The following is a 14,490-nucleotide window of genomic DNA, read 5'->3' as shown; positions in this document are numbered from 1 at the left end:
ATTGGAGCAACTTCGATTTGTTCTGAATCAAAAATTTGCCAAATTGGACAGGAAATGAATCCCATAATGGTTCACCTAATGCATCCTAAAGGTGGTTGGCTGGTTGGTCTAGTAGAGGACTCCAATTCACCAATTTTCTGGATCCATTCACCCATCTCTTCTAATAACTTGGTATCAATTTAACATGAAATTTATTGGAACATATTGCACATGACACGGCCCAGAACTGGAGATCAAACTATTTATTACCTCTGTGTTTGCCAAAAACCAGACCATACATTCTCAATGCCTTGCGAGTGACTGTGTTCCTCATTCACAACATATAGGACTAACATCTGAAATACGATAGAAAACATAGGCAGACTTCTCAGATCTCCTGAGGCGTCAGAGTCAAGACAGCGAGCTGGACAAGAAAAATACACGGGTGACTGCCGGATATAGACGCTAATTGGCACATCGCTTTATTTTGGAAAACAAACCGTAGGGAGGGCTAATTAGTTTTGAGAAGTTCATTCCATCACATTGAAGAGGAACAAGAATGTGATAAAATAATAATATCAATAAATGTATAAAAAATAAGAAAACAAAGAAAATGAAAAAAACAAAAGACAAACTTAAGAGACGCTTTTTGAAATTCACTGGATTGATTTGTAACCCATAGAGTAACGGAACATTGCACACAGTGTAACAGAGGGAAAGAGAGAAGAGCGAGGGAGCTGGAAGTAAACTTGGATACAGTGCGAAAGAATTGTCCAAAATGAATCGGATTGGACCATACTGGAAAACTTGCCATAACAACACCAAGAAACACTTAAAATGTTTAAGCCACACTGTTTGACTGAAACTTTCCTGCTTTTTTTTTTTTTTTTTTTTTTTTTTTTACATGTTCTGCCACACAGAGAAAGAAGAAGAGGGAGTGAGGTGGAGGAACCCACGTGAGGAAGAGAGTCGAAAGGTCAAGGAGGAGCCGGGAGGGTAAAACGATGGAGTCCAAGAGGAGAGTAACAGGGGGGATTTCAATGTGTTCAGGCATTTTCTTGGTCCGCCTTGGGCTCTTCACTGGTAGCCTCTTCTTGTTGGGCACTTTCACTAGGTTTGGTTGCTTCTACGTCATCTGGAAAATAAATAAAAGAAAGGTTGTGAGTGGTCAACTCGCAGGATGTTTTTCCTAACATTTTGGATTTCATAAAAAAAATTAAAAAAAAATCCCCTAAATTTTGCTTTAAAAAAAATTACAGTCCGAGCAGATTTGTCAGTGTGTACAGACAATTTAATCACTCAGCACCACGGATAAGGGTCATTAGCATCAACCACCTTGTGGATGATTTACTCTGCTTTCAGATTCCTCTTCTCCTCTCCCCTGTCCTACTGTTAAGGGTAAGAATATTGGAGAGGCTGTCAGAGACTGGTGACATCACTAAGAATGCAGCCTATCCACTCACTAAAGACTGGTGACATCACTGAGTACATACTCTATCCATTCACCAAAGAACAGTGGTGACATCACTGAGAATGCAGCCTAACCTTTCTCTATAGAGTGATGACATCACTGAGAATGCAGCCTATCCATTCACTAGAGATCAGTGCTGACATCACAAGAGTGCAGCCTATCCATTCACTAGAGATCAGCGGTGACATCACTGAGAATGCAGCCTAACCTTTCTCTATAGAGTGATGACATCACTGAGAATGCAGCCTATCCATTCACTAGAGATCAGTGCTGACATCACAGAGAATGCAGCCTATCCATTCACTAGAGATCAGTGGTGACATCACTGAGAATGCAGCCTATCCATTCACTAGAGATCAGTGGTGAGATCAGTAAGAATGCAGCCTATCCATTCACTAGAGATCAGCGCTGACATCTCTGAGAATGCAGCCTATCCATTCACTAGAGATCAGCGCTGACATCACAAGAGTGCAGCCTATCCATTCACTAGAGATCAGCGGTGACATCACTGAGAATGCAGCCTATCCATTCACTAGAGATCAGTGGTGAGATCAGTGAGAATGCAGCCTATCCATTCACTAGAGATCAGCGCTGACATCACAAGAGTGCAGCCTATCCATTCACTAGAGATCAGCAGTGACATCACTGAGAAGGCAGCCTATCCATTCACTAGAGATCAGCACTGACATCACGAGAGTGCAGCCTATCCATCCTCAAAGATCAGCGGTGACATCCCTTTGAATGCAGCCTATCCATTCACTAGAGATCAGTGCTGACATCACGAGAGTGCAGCCTATCCAATCACTAGAGATCAGCGGTGACATCACTGAGAATGCAGCCTATCCATTCACTAGAGATCAGTGCTCACATCACGAGAGTGCAGCCTATCCATTCACTAGAGATTAGTGACATCACTGGGAATGTAGCCTATCTATTCATCAGAGAGCGGTGACATCACTGAGAATGTAGCCTATCCAATCACTAGAGATCAGCGGTGACATCACTGAGAATGTAGCCTATCCATTCACTAGAGATTAGTGACATCACTGAGAATGTAGCCTATCCGTTCACTCATACACTTGACTCATTTCCATGAGTAAATTACACTTCCTGCAGACCTGGAGGCACATATCTCACCGAATTCGGACCATGCGTGAAACAATGTATCAGCACAGTAGAGATGCAACCAATACCGTGGCTCCAGTGGATTCAGATAACATGCCTTCACATACCCAAGCTGAAGGGTGTGAAGCAGGGAAATGATTGGCACTTGCATCATACCAACCGCCCTTCCCGCCTTGAAAATCCACAAATAAGATTACAGCTTCTCCGGGGGAAAGGATTACATTAATCCCGTGTAATCTGCTGTAATGTGGACAACACTACGCAGGGAAAATGAATGCAATCAGCAGAGCAGATTAGGATTTTCCTTCTGGCAATATGGATATTTCAGTAGATCACCAGGTATGTTATAGACACGGAACATACATGTATACTGCCATCCAGAGCAACATACAGAATACACAAAAAATAAAACCTGTATACCATTATCATTGGGGCACACTTTATTATATTTGTATCATTGTGTAGTCATGTCGAATTATTACATGTGTAGAACCATTATTAATACTGTTTGGGAGTGTGGAGTAAGCAGACATTGCTGCACAGGTCTGGCCCCTGGTACGAGCGCACTCACATCAGAAAAAAACTTTATATATATATATATCTATGGCGTCATATGTATTAGTGTCTATAGAGCCAAAGACCCCGTCATAATGGGGTGTCTGCTCGCATTGGGTCTACTGCTCTAGAGATGCTTTTGAACACTTTTCCTCTTCCCCAGGGAATTTCTGGGAGACTAGAAGTAGGTGGCTTCCCAGGAATACAATGGTATTACTAGATGGCAGTGTGTTACCAGAATACAGCGCCACCGATGTGTAATGCTGGGCACAGCAAACCTGGTATTTGTAGAGGTTTCTAAAGTGCCTCCTAAAGCCAAGGAAACCTTTAAACTGTCAATAGTATCTATCATAGTTTATTTGCACAGTTCAGCTCGGTGGAGCCACAAAGAAGGTTACAATTTTCCATCAAATTTTAGAAACATTCTTGGTCCACTGATCAGTGAAATTCACATTATATAGAAAAATATTATTAATATTTTATCAATACAGTAATCAGAGTAAGGCCAGGCTTCCTCCGGCGGGCGGGGGTGGCTGTAGATTTTCTGTAGTGGAAGTGAAGCTTATGTAAGATAACATAATGCAATTAGACAGACATTTGTGCCTAACCTAATTGTTCTCCATTTTTCCACTTGACAAGTTAAAAATACTCTCATTCCCCTCGTTTGTCAGAGGCGATCACCCTGGGACACGCAGAAGAGTGTGGTGTGTGTGTGCAGGACCCTGGGCTGAGGATATAAAGGGCATGACGCCAACAGGGACCCACAAAGCACAGTGTCTAGACAACAGCTGCATGGTTGCTGTGGAAACTACCATCTTTTAGCTGGTGGACCCGATTAAACAATTTTCTAGGAGGACCAGGAAGGAAAAAAAACAAGATCTGTTCCTTCTTGGCCATTTGGGTGCTGGATCTGAGCTCAAAAGCAATACAAATCTACAACAAAAATACAAATCTGCGATAAAACATAAATCTACAACAAAAATGAAAATCTGCAATAATATAGAAAGATCTACAACAAAGATACAAATTTGCAACAAAAATAAAAATCTGCAAAAAATACAAATCTGCAACAAATACAAATCTACAACAAAGATACAAATCTGCACCAAAAATGCAAATCTGCAATAAAAAAAATTCAATTTTGCAATAAAAATGCAAAAATAAAAATTGTTTTCTACAAATATAAGTATTTGCTATTTAATTCATGTATGCTTGCTTGTTTGTTTTCTCCAAGTTGCAAATGACTAAAACCTTATATAAAAAGCTAGGTGCAAAGGTTAGGGCTCATGCACACGAGCGTAATGACTCAGCGCCCATATTGCAGACCGTAAATGGCCGGTCCTCAATATACAGGCAATGGCCGTGTGTACTCCATGGTGCAGATGTGGACCCATTAACTTGAATGTCCTATTTTATTGCGGTATGGAGTCACGGGCCTGAAAGCCCACTGAAGCACTTTGTAGTGCTTCCATGGGCTTCCAATTCATGCTTCCGCCCTGCAAAAGATAGGTGAAGTCCTATATTCAGTCATATCTTGTTGGTCGGGGACCCATTCAAGGTAATGTTTCTGCATCCGCACCACGGAGTGCACGCGGCCAGTGCCTGTAAATTGGGGACCGGCCTTTTACGGTCCGCAATATGGGCACTGAGCCACTACGCTCGTTTGCATGAGCCCTTATTGTGATGGTGAATCCCAGCTCTATGCCATTACTTTATCAGATAGGAACACCCTATCAATTTTTGAAAGGGCCCAGGCAAAGTGCACCACAGTGGTGTGTAAATTGGGAGCCATTTGTAGGATGACTTTCCATAGCCCCCATATTGGCTTCGTAGGTGGAGTTCCCCACTTGGGACCCCTCATACTAGCCAGAGTGGAGCGGTGGCAAGTAGTGATGGACGAACATCGGCCGGGACGATTCGCGAACGCTATCAAATGTTCGCGAACCGCAAGTTTGCGGCGGGCCCCATTCACTTTAATGGCAGGCGAACCTGAAAAACCTTCAGGTCGTAGTTGCAGCCACCAAATACTTACTAGAAGTGCATAAATAGTCCCACGACATGGACAGTGACATACCAGATGGGGATTAATGGCAAAAATTCCCACAAAAAATATTTATTTTAATCAGGGGCCATTTTAATGTGTCTTAAAGGGAAATTCTCAAAAATGTGCCATGCTGGAGCCTAGAAAATTTTTATTTTAGGCCACGGGAGTACAGGCCCCAAACATTAGGCATTCACTGGACAGAAAACATCAAGTGATTATGTGGCTGGAGGTACATTAGATGGCCAGTGGATAACAATTTTACTTCCGGCCAGTGGACTACAGGCCCCAAAAATTATTAATTCACCGTACAGAAAAGAACTATTGATAATGTGGCTGCAGGTACATTAGGGGGTCACCGTATAACAATTTTACTGTTGGCCAGTTAGATTACAGGCCCCAAAAATTATGCATTCACCGTACAGAAAACACCAAGTGATTATGTGGCTGGAGGTATATTAGACGGTCATTGGATATCAATTTTACTGCAGGCCAGTACAAATAGATGTCAAATACATATGTTTAAAAGAACAAAAAATATAAAATTGGATTAAAAACATGGCTAACAAAATCCCCCTTCTTGAAAAAAAAACTAATGAAAATAGTTGAAATTCGATAACACGTGGTCGTCACAGGTGTTGAATTCCTCCGAGGCCCCAAACATTAGGCATTCACCGGACAGAAAAGGCCTTTTATGCCGCTGTATATGCATAAGGCAAGAACCATTCTTTGTTCTGGGTGGTGGCGGATATGTGTGGGCTGGCATGAGGAAACTCAATCAAACGTGGTCGTCACAGGTGTTGAATTCCTCCGAGATCCATGCCTCATTCATTTTTAGAAATGTGAGGTAGTCCACACTGTCGTGAGCTAGGCGAGTGCGCTTATCGGTCACGATCCCCCCCTGCTGCGCTGAACGTCCTTTCGGACAGGACACTCGACGGGGGGCAATCCAAGAGTTCCATGGCAAATTGTGCCAGCTCTGGCCACAGGTCAAGCCTGCACACCCAGTAGTCCAGGGGTTTCTCACTTCTCAGAGCGTCCACATCGGCCGTTAACCCGATGTAGTCGGACACCTGTCGGTCTAGGCGTCCCCTGAGGCTGGATCCGGAGGGCGGCTGTCGATGGGTTGGCTGCAAGAATGATCTCATATCCGAAGTGACCAACACATTTTCAAACCGCACTCTTCTTACAGGGCGGTAGGATTGGTACGCACAACTGTTTTTCTGTGGGTGGAAATTCCTCTGCCAGCGCCCGCAACAGCAGAATGCAGCATCTCTCGCAGCAAGGCCTGGAAATGCTGCATTCTGACAGCCCTCTGTGATGCTGGTAACATGTCCGCCATTTTGTGTTTGTACCGGGCATCTAAGTATGTTGCCACCTAGTACTGGTCCTTGCACTTTATGCTTTTTATACGAGGGTCCCTCTTCAAACACTAGAGCATGAAGGCCCCCATTTGCACTAAATTGGAAGCGGTGGAGCGGCCTGGCTCCTGCTCATCGCCCAGGAGAATGTCGTCCTTGGTCTCCTCCTCTGACTTCTCTTCACCACCATCCTCCTCTGACTTCTCTTCACATTCCTGCTGACTTGTCTCAGATGGAGTAGCCCCCCTGGGAATTCATTCAGCCTTGTGACTTCCTCATCTTCCTGCTCCTCGACGGCTTGATCAATGACACAACGCAATGCACGTTCCAGAAAGAAGGTGTAAGGTACGATGTCACTGATGGCGCCCTGGCTGCGACTGACCAGTTTGGTGATCTCATCAAATGGCCGAGAAGTCTGCATGCGTCGCACATGAGCAGCCACTGGCGCGGTGAAAAAAAAACAAGCTTCCCAGAACCTGTCCTGCCGCAGAGTTCGTACAGGTAGTCGTTAATAGCACGTTTCTGCTGGAGCAACCTATCAAGCCTATACAAGGTGGAGTTCCAGCGCGTCGGGCAGTCATAAATCAGACGTCTGAGGGGCAGGTGGTGTCGCCGCTGAACGTCAGCAAGGCGAGCCATGGCCGTGTAAGATCTAAAATGGTCAGAGATTTTCCTGGCCTGACGCAAGACGTCCTGGAACCAGTGGTATTTGGCAAAGAATCGCTGCACGACTAAGTTCAGGACGTGTGCCATGCACGGCACGTGTGTCCTTTTTCCCTGTTTCAGCGCGCTCAGCAGATTGGCACCGTTGTCGCACACCACTTTGCCAACTGTCAAATTGAGCGGGGTTAGCCACTGATCGGCCTGTGACCGCAGAGCTGAAAGGAGAGCAGGACCGGCGTGGCTCTTGGTTTCCAGGCACAACAGCCGCAGCAAAGCATGGCAACGTGTCACTTGGCACGTCGAATAGTTTCTGGGGAGCTTGGGGGGTGCAGCGGAAGAGGCGGCAGCAGTGGAAAAGGAGTCAGCCAAGGAGGAGACGGAGGGTGGAGTAGGAGGAGGAGAAGAAGAGTCAGGCCTGCATGCAATCCATGGCGGTAACACCAAATCCACATGGGTGCCACGAGTTACATGCTTGACGGCCGTCAGAAGATTCACCCAGTGGGCAGTTATGTAACTTCCCTGCCCGTGTTTGCTAGACCATGTGTCTGTGGTCAGATGTATATTGGCACCGACACTGTGTGCCAGAGATATATTCACTTGCTGCTGAACATGACCATATAGCTCTGGGATGCCCTTCTGGGAGAAATATTTCCTTCCGGGGACCTTCCATTGCTGTGTGCCAATGGCCACAAATTTTCTAAAGGCCTCAGAGTCCACCAGTTTATATGGCAGTAGTTGGCGGGCTAGCAGTTCCGACAAGCCAGCGGTCAGCCGTTGGGCAAGAGGGTTATCCTGCCTTGTTGCCAGATGAACGCGACGATGGCATGGTGGAGTGGAGGACAAATCGGAGGAGAGAGGAGAAGGAGAAGAGGCAGGACATGGAGCGCCGGGAGTGTGGCGTTGTGGGTTCTGATGGCGTTGCTCCCACTGGGCTCGGTGATGGGAGGCCAGGTACCTTGTTAAGGCGGTCATCCCTGGGTGAGTGTTGGGCTTACCGCGACTTATGCGTTGACAGCACAGGCTGCAGATGGCAATACTAGTGTCAGCAGCGGACACGTTAAAAAAAAACCACACTGCGGAGCCATGTGCTGGCGTCCTGGGAGCGCCAGATGTGACTGAGCATGGTGGACGGCTCACTCCAGATACATCTGCAGTCCGCTTTTTGCCTCCTGTGCACTGTGAGCTGTGCCTGCTTCTCCTCCCTATCTGCTGCTCCGTCTCTCCCTCTGAACTTCCCTCCTCTTCCTCTCTTGTGGGCACCCACTTGACGTCCATCGAACCGGCATCATCGTCACCTTCACCACCACTGACATTAGAGATCTCGGAATAGGCAGCAATAGCGGGGACCTCCGTCCTTGGGCTGATCTGGGTATTGTCGTCAGACCGCTGGGTGGCGGCCGTTGCTACCTCCTCTTCCTCATCCGATGCCAAGAAAGGCTGCGCATCGGTAAGGTCTGGGAATGGATAGGAAAATAATTCCTCTGACTCGAGTGGAGGGGCTATGGTGGTGGTGGTGGTGTCTTTAGGGGTGCACACAGCAGACAGTGAGGAGGGTGCAGATACAGAGGATGAGGAGGGTGCAGAAGCGGAAGGCTGAGTGAGCCACTCAACCAACTCTGGTGCGTCCTTTGACGTAATCGCACGCACCTTCTCTAACTTCCCACTCAGGCTCCGGCCTGGTGCACCTGCCCGACCCTACCACCCCTGCGGAATGGCCTGCCTCTTCCTCTGCCTGTCATTTTCAAAATGACCCTGTGACAAAGTCCCTATAGAAGAGCAGTATTTGCGGAAGTAGGTATATCACAGGCCTCAAACAGTATTTTATGGAAGCAGGTATATCACACCCCTCAATCAGTTTTTTTGGGGGCAACAGGTATATCACGCCAATTGCAATTAGTTGTTCCAATAGTGTTTGTCCCTTTATATACCTGCGGTATCGCAGCAGAACCGCACACAACTGCTGCACAATACAAATGCACTATAATATAATTTCTATGTTAGAAAGTATATTATCAGTATATCATACCCCTCTGTGTATCACACCTATCAATAGCACACCTATACCAGTCCTTAAAAGGACTTTTGTGGCCCTATTAGCCAGCGTTTGGTGTCCCTAACTGTCCCTGCTCCACACAGCATCCTCTCCCTACACTGGCAAAAGACTGAATGCAAAATGGCGGCCAGATCGGGTTCTGTTATAGGGTGGCTGCACGTAATACCTCTTGTGTAGCTGCAATTTTTAGAGGGGATCTCCACTTTGGACAATTCCTTTTTTGTTATAAAGTTCCCTTGACAAGTATTACACAATGTCCTGTCACATCAAAGGGATGTCTGTGTAATGCAGGACAGGACGTGTCCTCCAGAGAGAGAGACTCTTTACAGCTTCAGGATATACTGCATGTAAATGACTTCTGCTCAATGAGGGTGGGTCTTGTTGAAACACCTTTTTAACAATTATGTTACATGTCCTTATTAAGGGGTCCCATCGGCAATTAAATACTTGTGGTCCACAGTCTAGATTATGGATGACAAACTCATGGCCCTCCAACTGTGGCGAAACGACAACTCCCAGCATGCCCTGCATGTCCAAGCATGATGGGAGTTGTAGTTCTACAACAGCTGGAGGCTACCACTGCAGCAAATGTTTCTTAGAACCTCATTTTTGGTTCTGTCTACTGAATGGCGGTCAGCACTGGTAGGGGAGGAATGGTGCCGCTCGTATGAGACAAAGACCAGTTATCAAGACCCCCAGCTTAGACAGCACCTTTCAGAAGAATCAACCCTATTATACATGGTAGGATTGATCCTGCTGAGTAAAATGATACTTGCTTGGTAAAAATTCCCAAGAAAAAATACTTTTATTCTTTATACAAGTGAGAGCACCCAGCGGGCAGGATCAGCACTGGAAAGCTGAGGTAGACTGGGGGGCTGGTCTCTATCACTGAGGCCCTCGTTTTCATAAAGAATAAAAGTATTTTTTCTAGGGAAAGTCAAAACCGATTTTCACAAGACAGGTGTCATTTTAATCAGCAGGAACAACCCTAACATATAGTAGGCTTGGTCTAATGGGGCTGATCCTGAGGGTTGGTGCTCTTTAATTGCAAAAGACTTGACTTGCATCACACCTCACCAAATCCTGACAAGGGCAACATCTCTCATGGGGTTACTTGCAGCAGAATATAATCGGATACAATGTATCACTGAGAAGTGAAGGACAATACATCAGAGTCCTGAGTTTACTGCCTTTCCCTAAAGCTTTCCTGCCTGATAACCGTTTGTCATCTGACACGGTGAATAATACTTGAGATACAAAGGCTCATGAAGAACATAAATTCCGAGTGTATGGACATCTGGATAAAACTATGATGGTGGCAGGTGACATGGCAGTGTCCAGTGGTATACCTTCCATGGAGGCGGTCCACATGACTGTTATTGGGTCCGGGAGGAGGGGGCGGCACTGAACTCCTTCTGTTCCCAACATATAAAACACTGCATGTTCAGGCAGCTGCCAGAAGAGGGAGCTCAGTACAAAGAGACTATTGCAGCTTCCATTGCAGTCAATGGTAATTGTATAAAGTCCTATGCTCTGAGCTCCCCCTAGTCGTAGCAGTTTTATGATATACTGTGTGAAGGGAAGCAGGAGATTTATCAGTGTATTTTTGCCATTTGTCTGGTGTAAATACAGTGAGAAATTGTAAGGAATGCACCATCCAGGCTCCTGCGGCGCGATCCTTAGATTCGGCATGGCTTAGCAACCAGCGCAATGCTCTGTTTCTCCCCGCAGTGCGTGTGTGCTGAATGACAGTCCATCTGCCCAGCTGAACAACTATTGGAGCGCCAGGCCACTGGACCAATCAGGTACTGGTCAAGGGACAGTCTTTGTTGGCTCTAGCTGGTTCCTGTATTGCTATTTATTCCCAGTGTTCCTGACCCTGGCTTGTCTTCTGACCACCCTTTGTCTCACACTTTGGTACTGTGCAGCCCGTTTGGTTCTGACCCATTTTGTACTCTGCATTTTGTTGTCTGTATTGTCATTGTTTGTCCTGCACCTATACTAGTGTAGGGACTGTCGCGGTTCTGCCATTTAGGCTTTTACTCTGCAAGTAGGTAGGGAAAGTGGGCTGGGTTCTAGTTCAGGGACTCACTGTCCTCGTCTGTCCCTACCTACAGTCCCGACAGAAATATGGTGTACAGAAGTATTTATGAAGTATCTGTTCTACTATTTCTGACAATAAAGTGGGTGATGCATAGGGCGACTTTCTTATCACAATTTTTATTTATTAAAATTTCTTCCCCTTAATGAGCCAAGTTGTAAAATCATCAGAAATCGGGGGCATTCTACATGGCCTGAGGGTGTTTGATGCATTCATACTGGAAAACTTGGTGGGGTAAGGGGGGCCTATGCTATGTTTTGCTATGGGACCCTATGAGATATGTGTTTTGCCCCTTTTTCTTATGCAGTTTTCCCTGGTGGAAATGGTTCCCAGGATTTTGCCCTTTATATATGTCACCCCCTTCCCCAATCCAGGAGGGGGCACAATTAAGAGAAATTTACCTGTACACAACCCAGTACCTTGGCCAGACACAAGACCTCTCTACACCTGGGAGAGAGCAAAATAACTTTTATATATATATATATATATATATATACACAGGGAGTGCAGAATTATTAGGCAAGTTGTATTTTTGAGGATTAATTTTATTATTGAACATCAACCATGTTCTCAATGAACCCAAAAAACTCATTAATATCAAAGCTGAATATTTTTGGAAGTAGTTTTTAGTTTGTTTTTAGTTTTAGCTATTTTAGGGGGATATCTGTGTGTGCAGGTGACTATTACTGTGCATAATTATTAGGCAACTTAACAAAAAACAAATATATACCCATTTCAATTATTTATTTTTACCAGTGAAACCAATATAACATCTCAACATTCACAAATATACATTTCTGACATTCAAAAACAAAACAAAAACAAATCAGTGACCAATATAGCCACCTTTCTTTGCAAGGACACTCAAAAGCCTGCCATCCATGGATTCTGTCAGTGTTTTGATCTGTTCACCATCAACATTGCGTGCAGCAGCAACCACAGCCTCCCAGACACTGTTCAGAGAGGTGTACTGTTTTCCCTCCTTGTAAATCTCACATTTGATGATGGACCACAGGTTCTCAATGGGGTTCAGATCAGGTGAGCAAGGAGGCCATGTCATTAGATTTTCTTCCTTTATACCCTTTCTTGCCAGCCACGCTGTGGAGTACTTGGACGCATGTGATGGAGCATTGTCCTGCATGAAAATCATGTTTTTCTTGAAGGATGCAGACTTCTTCCTGTACCACTGCTTGAAGAAGGTGTCTTCCAGAAACTGGCAGTAGGACTGGGAGTTGAGCTTGACTCCATCCTCAACCCGAAAAGGCCCCACAAGCTCATCTTTGATGATACCAGCCCAAACCAGTACTCCACCTCCACCTTGCTGGCGTCTGAGTCGGACTGGAGCTCTCTGCCCTTTACCAATCCAGCCACGGGCCCATCAAGACTCACTCTCATTTCATCAGTCCATAAAACCTTAGAAAAATCAGTCTTGAGATATTTCTTGGCCCAGTCTTGACGTTTTAGCTCGTGTGTCTTGTTCAGTGGTGGTCGTCTTTCAGCCTTTCTTACCTTGGCCATGTCTCTGAGTATTGCACACCTTGTGCTTTTGGGCACTCCAGTGATGTTGCAGCTCTGAAATATGGCCAAACTGGTGGCAAGTGGCATCTTAGCAGCTGCACACTTGACTTTTCTCAGTTCATGGGCAGTTATTTTGCACCTTGGTTTTTCCACACGCTTCTTGCGACCCTGTTGACTATTTTGAATGAAACGCTTGATTGTTCGATGATCACGCTTCAGAAGCTTTGCAATTTTAAGAGTGCTGCATCCCTCTGCAAGATATCTCACTATTTTTGACTTTTCTGAGCCTGTCAAGTCCTTCTTTTGACCCATTTTGCCAAAGGAAAGGAAGTTGCCTAATAATTATGCACACCTGATATAGGGTGTTGATGTCATTAGACCACACCCCTTCTCATTACAGAGATGCGCATCACCTAATATGCTTAATTGGTAGTAGGCTTTCGAGCCTATACAGCTTGGAGTAAGACAACATGCATAAAGAGGATGATGTGGTCAAAATACTCATTTGCCTAATAATTCTGCACGCAGTGTATATATATATATATATATATATATATATATATATAGTGCAACCTCCTATATAGAAAGCAGATTGGATATACAGTATATAAAAGGCCCCTTTAAAGCAAGTTTTCTGGTAGTGACTACATATTGGGAAGTTTGGTTGTGACCAGACAGATGATGCATACAGTGTCCCGCCAGCATAGAGCTCCCCCCAGTGGTAGCTGCAGACAGAGAGGTCTTTGCTACTGTACAAACTATTTGTTTTTTTAACGGTCTGTTAAGCGCAGATCACTTCTTTGTTTCCTCGCCGTTCTTCGCTGTTGTAGTTGTCCGTATTCTTCTGGTTGACAGCCGGGTAGGATCTGTTGACAAGTTTGTCTAGAAATATTTCCCGCCCGTAACAACAATTTATCAGCAGCACTGACAAAGTGAGAGTAAATTAAAGGTTTCAAGCATTGTGAAACAGTTAATTTTATCAGATGTGCAAAACGTAAGCTTTGCGGGATGAAAAGATGCAGGATTCAGGGGGAGGGGAGGGATGTCTTGAAAGCAACAGAGGAAACGGAAAGTTCTTTCAATGACAAGGTTCTCATGTTCAGGACAAGTCGCGACAAAGAGCATTGCTCATTCTGGAGGACCTGGCGCATTCCTACATTATATGGAAAGCCTGTTGATTTCAATAAGAATTGTGCAATACTTCTTTTCTCCTGTGGGGGTGCTGCAGTAGAAATGGAAGCCTGCTGGTGACTTCTGCCACAAATTACAGCTCATTACAGGAGATGGCAGTAATAAGATACATTGTCATCAGCTCAGTGTTGGGGGGCCCTTCAAAAAGGGATTGTGAAGAACACTTTTAAAGGAGTTTTCCAGTATTTTACTATTGCTGACCTCTCCTCAGGATAGGTCATCGATATCACATAGAGCTGATCGGCGGGGGTGCCGGGCGTCAGACCTCCGCCGATCTGATACTTATGACCTATCCTGAGGATTGGTCATCAATATTAAAATCCCAGAAAACCCCTTTAAGCAACTTGTATAGACTTTACATTATCTTAAAGGGAAAGTCTAGCCTTGCTACCAGTGATTGTATTGTTCAAATTCATCTACAATGAAAAAAGT

The 14,490-nt window shown here is 45.1% G+C and overlaps 1 protein-coding gene across 1 annotated transcript in view; it reads right to left on the bottom strand.

Annotated features, from left to right (window-relative positions):
- Window positions 1-224: 224 nt before the first annotated feature.
- GAP43 (growth associated protein 43) overlaps window positions 225-14,490 on the bottom strand; it is a 71,563-nt gene continuing 57,297 nt past the window's right edge. The window contains exon 3 of the mRNA XM_040421737.1: window positions 225-1,114. Within this exon, the coding sequence (XP_040277671.1) occupies window positions 1,026-1,114 (89 nt within the window). The 3' untranslated portion in view covers window positions 225-1,025. The remainder of the gene's footprint in view (window positions 1,115-14,490) is intronic.

The sequence above is a fragment of the Bufo bufo genome, chromosome 3 (assembly GCF_905171765.1).
Source record: "Bufo bufo chromosome 3, aBufBuf1.1, whole genome shotgun sequence".
NCBI lineage: Eukaryota > Metazoa > Chordata > Amphibia > Anura > Bufonidae > Bufo > Bufo bufo.
Note: the sequence above shows the minus strand (reverse complement) of the source record. Positions and strands in the feature narration are given on the sequence as shown.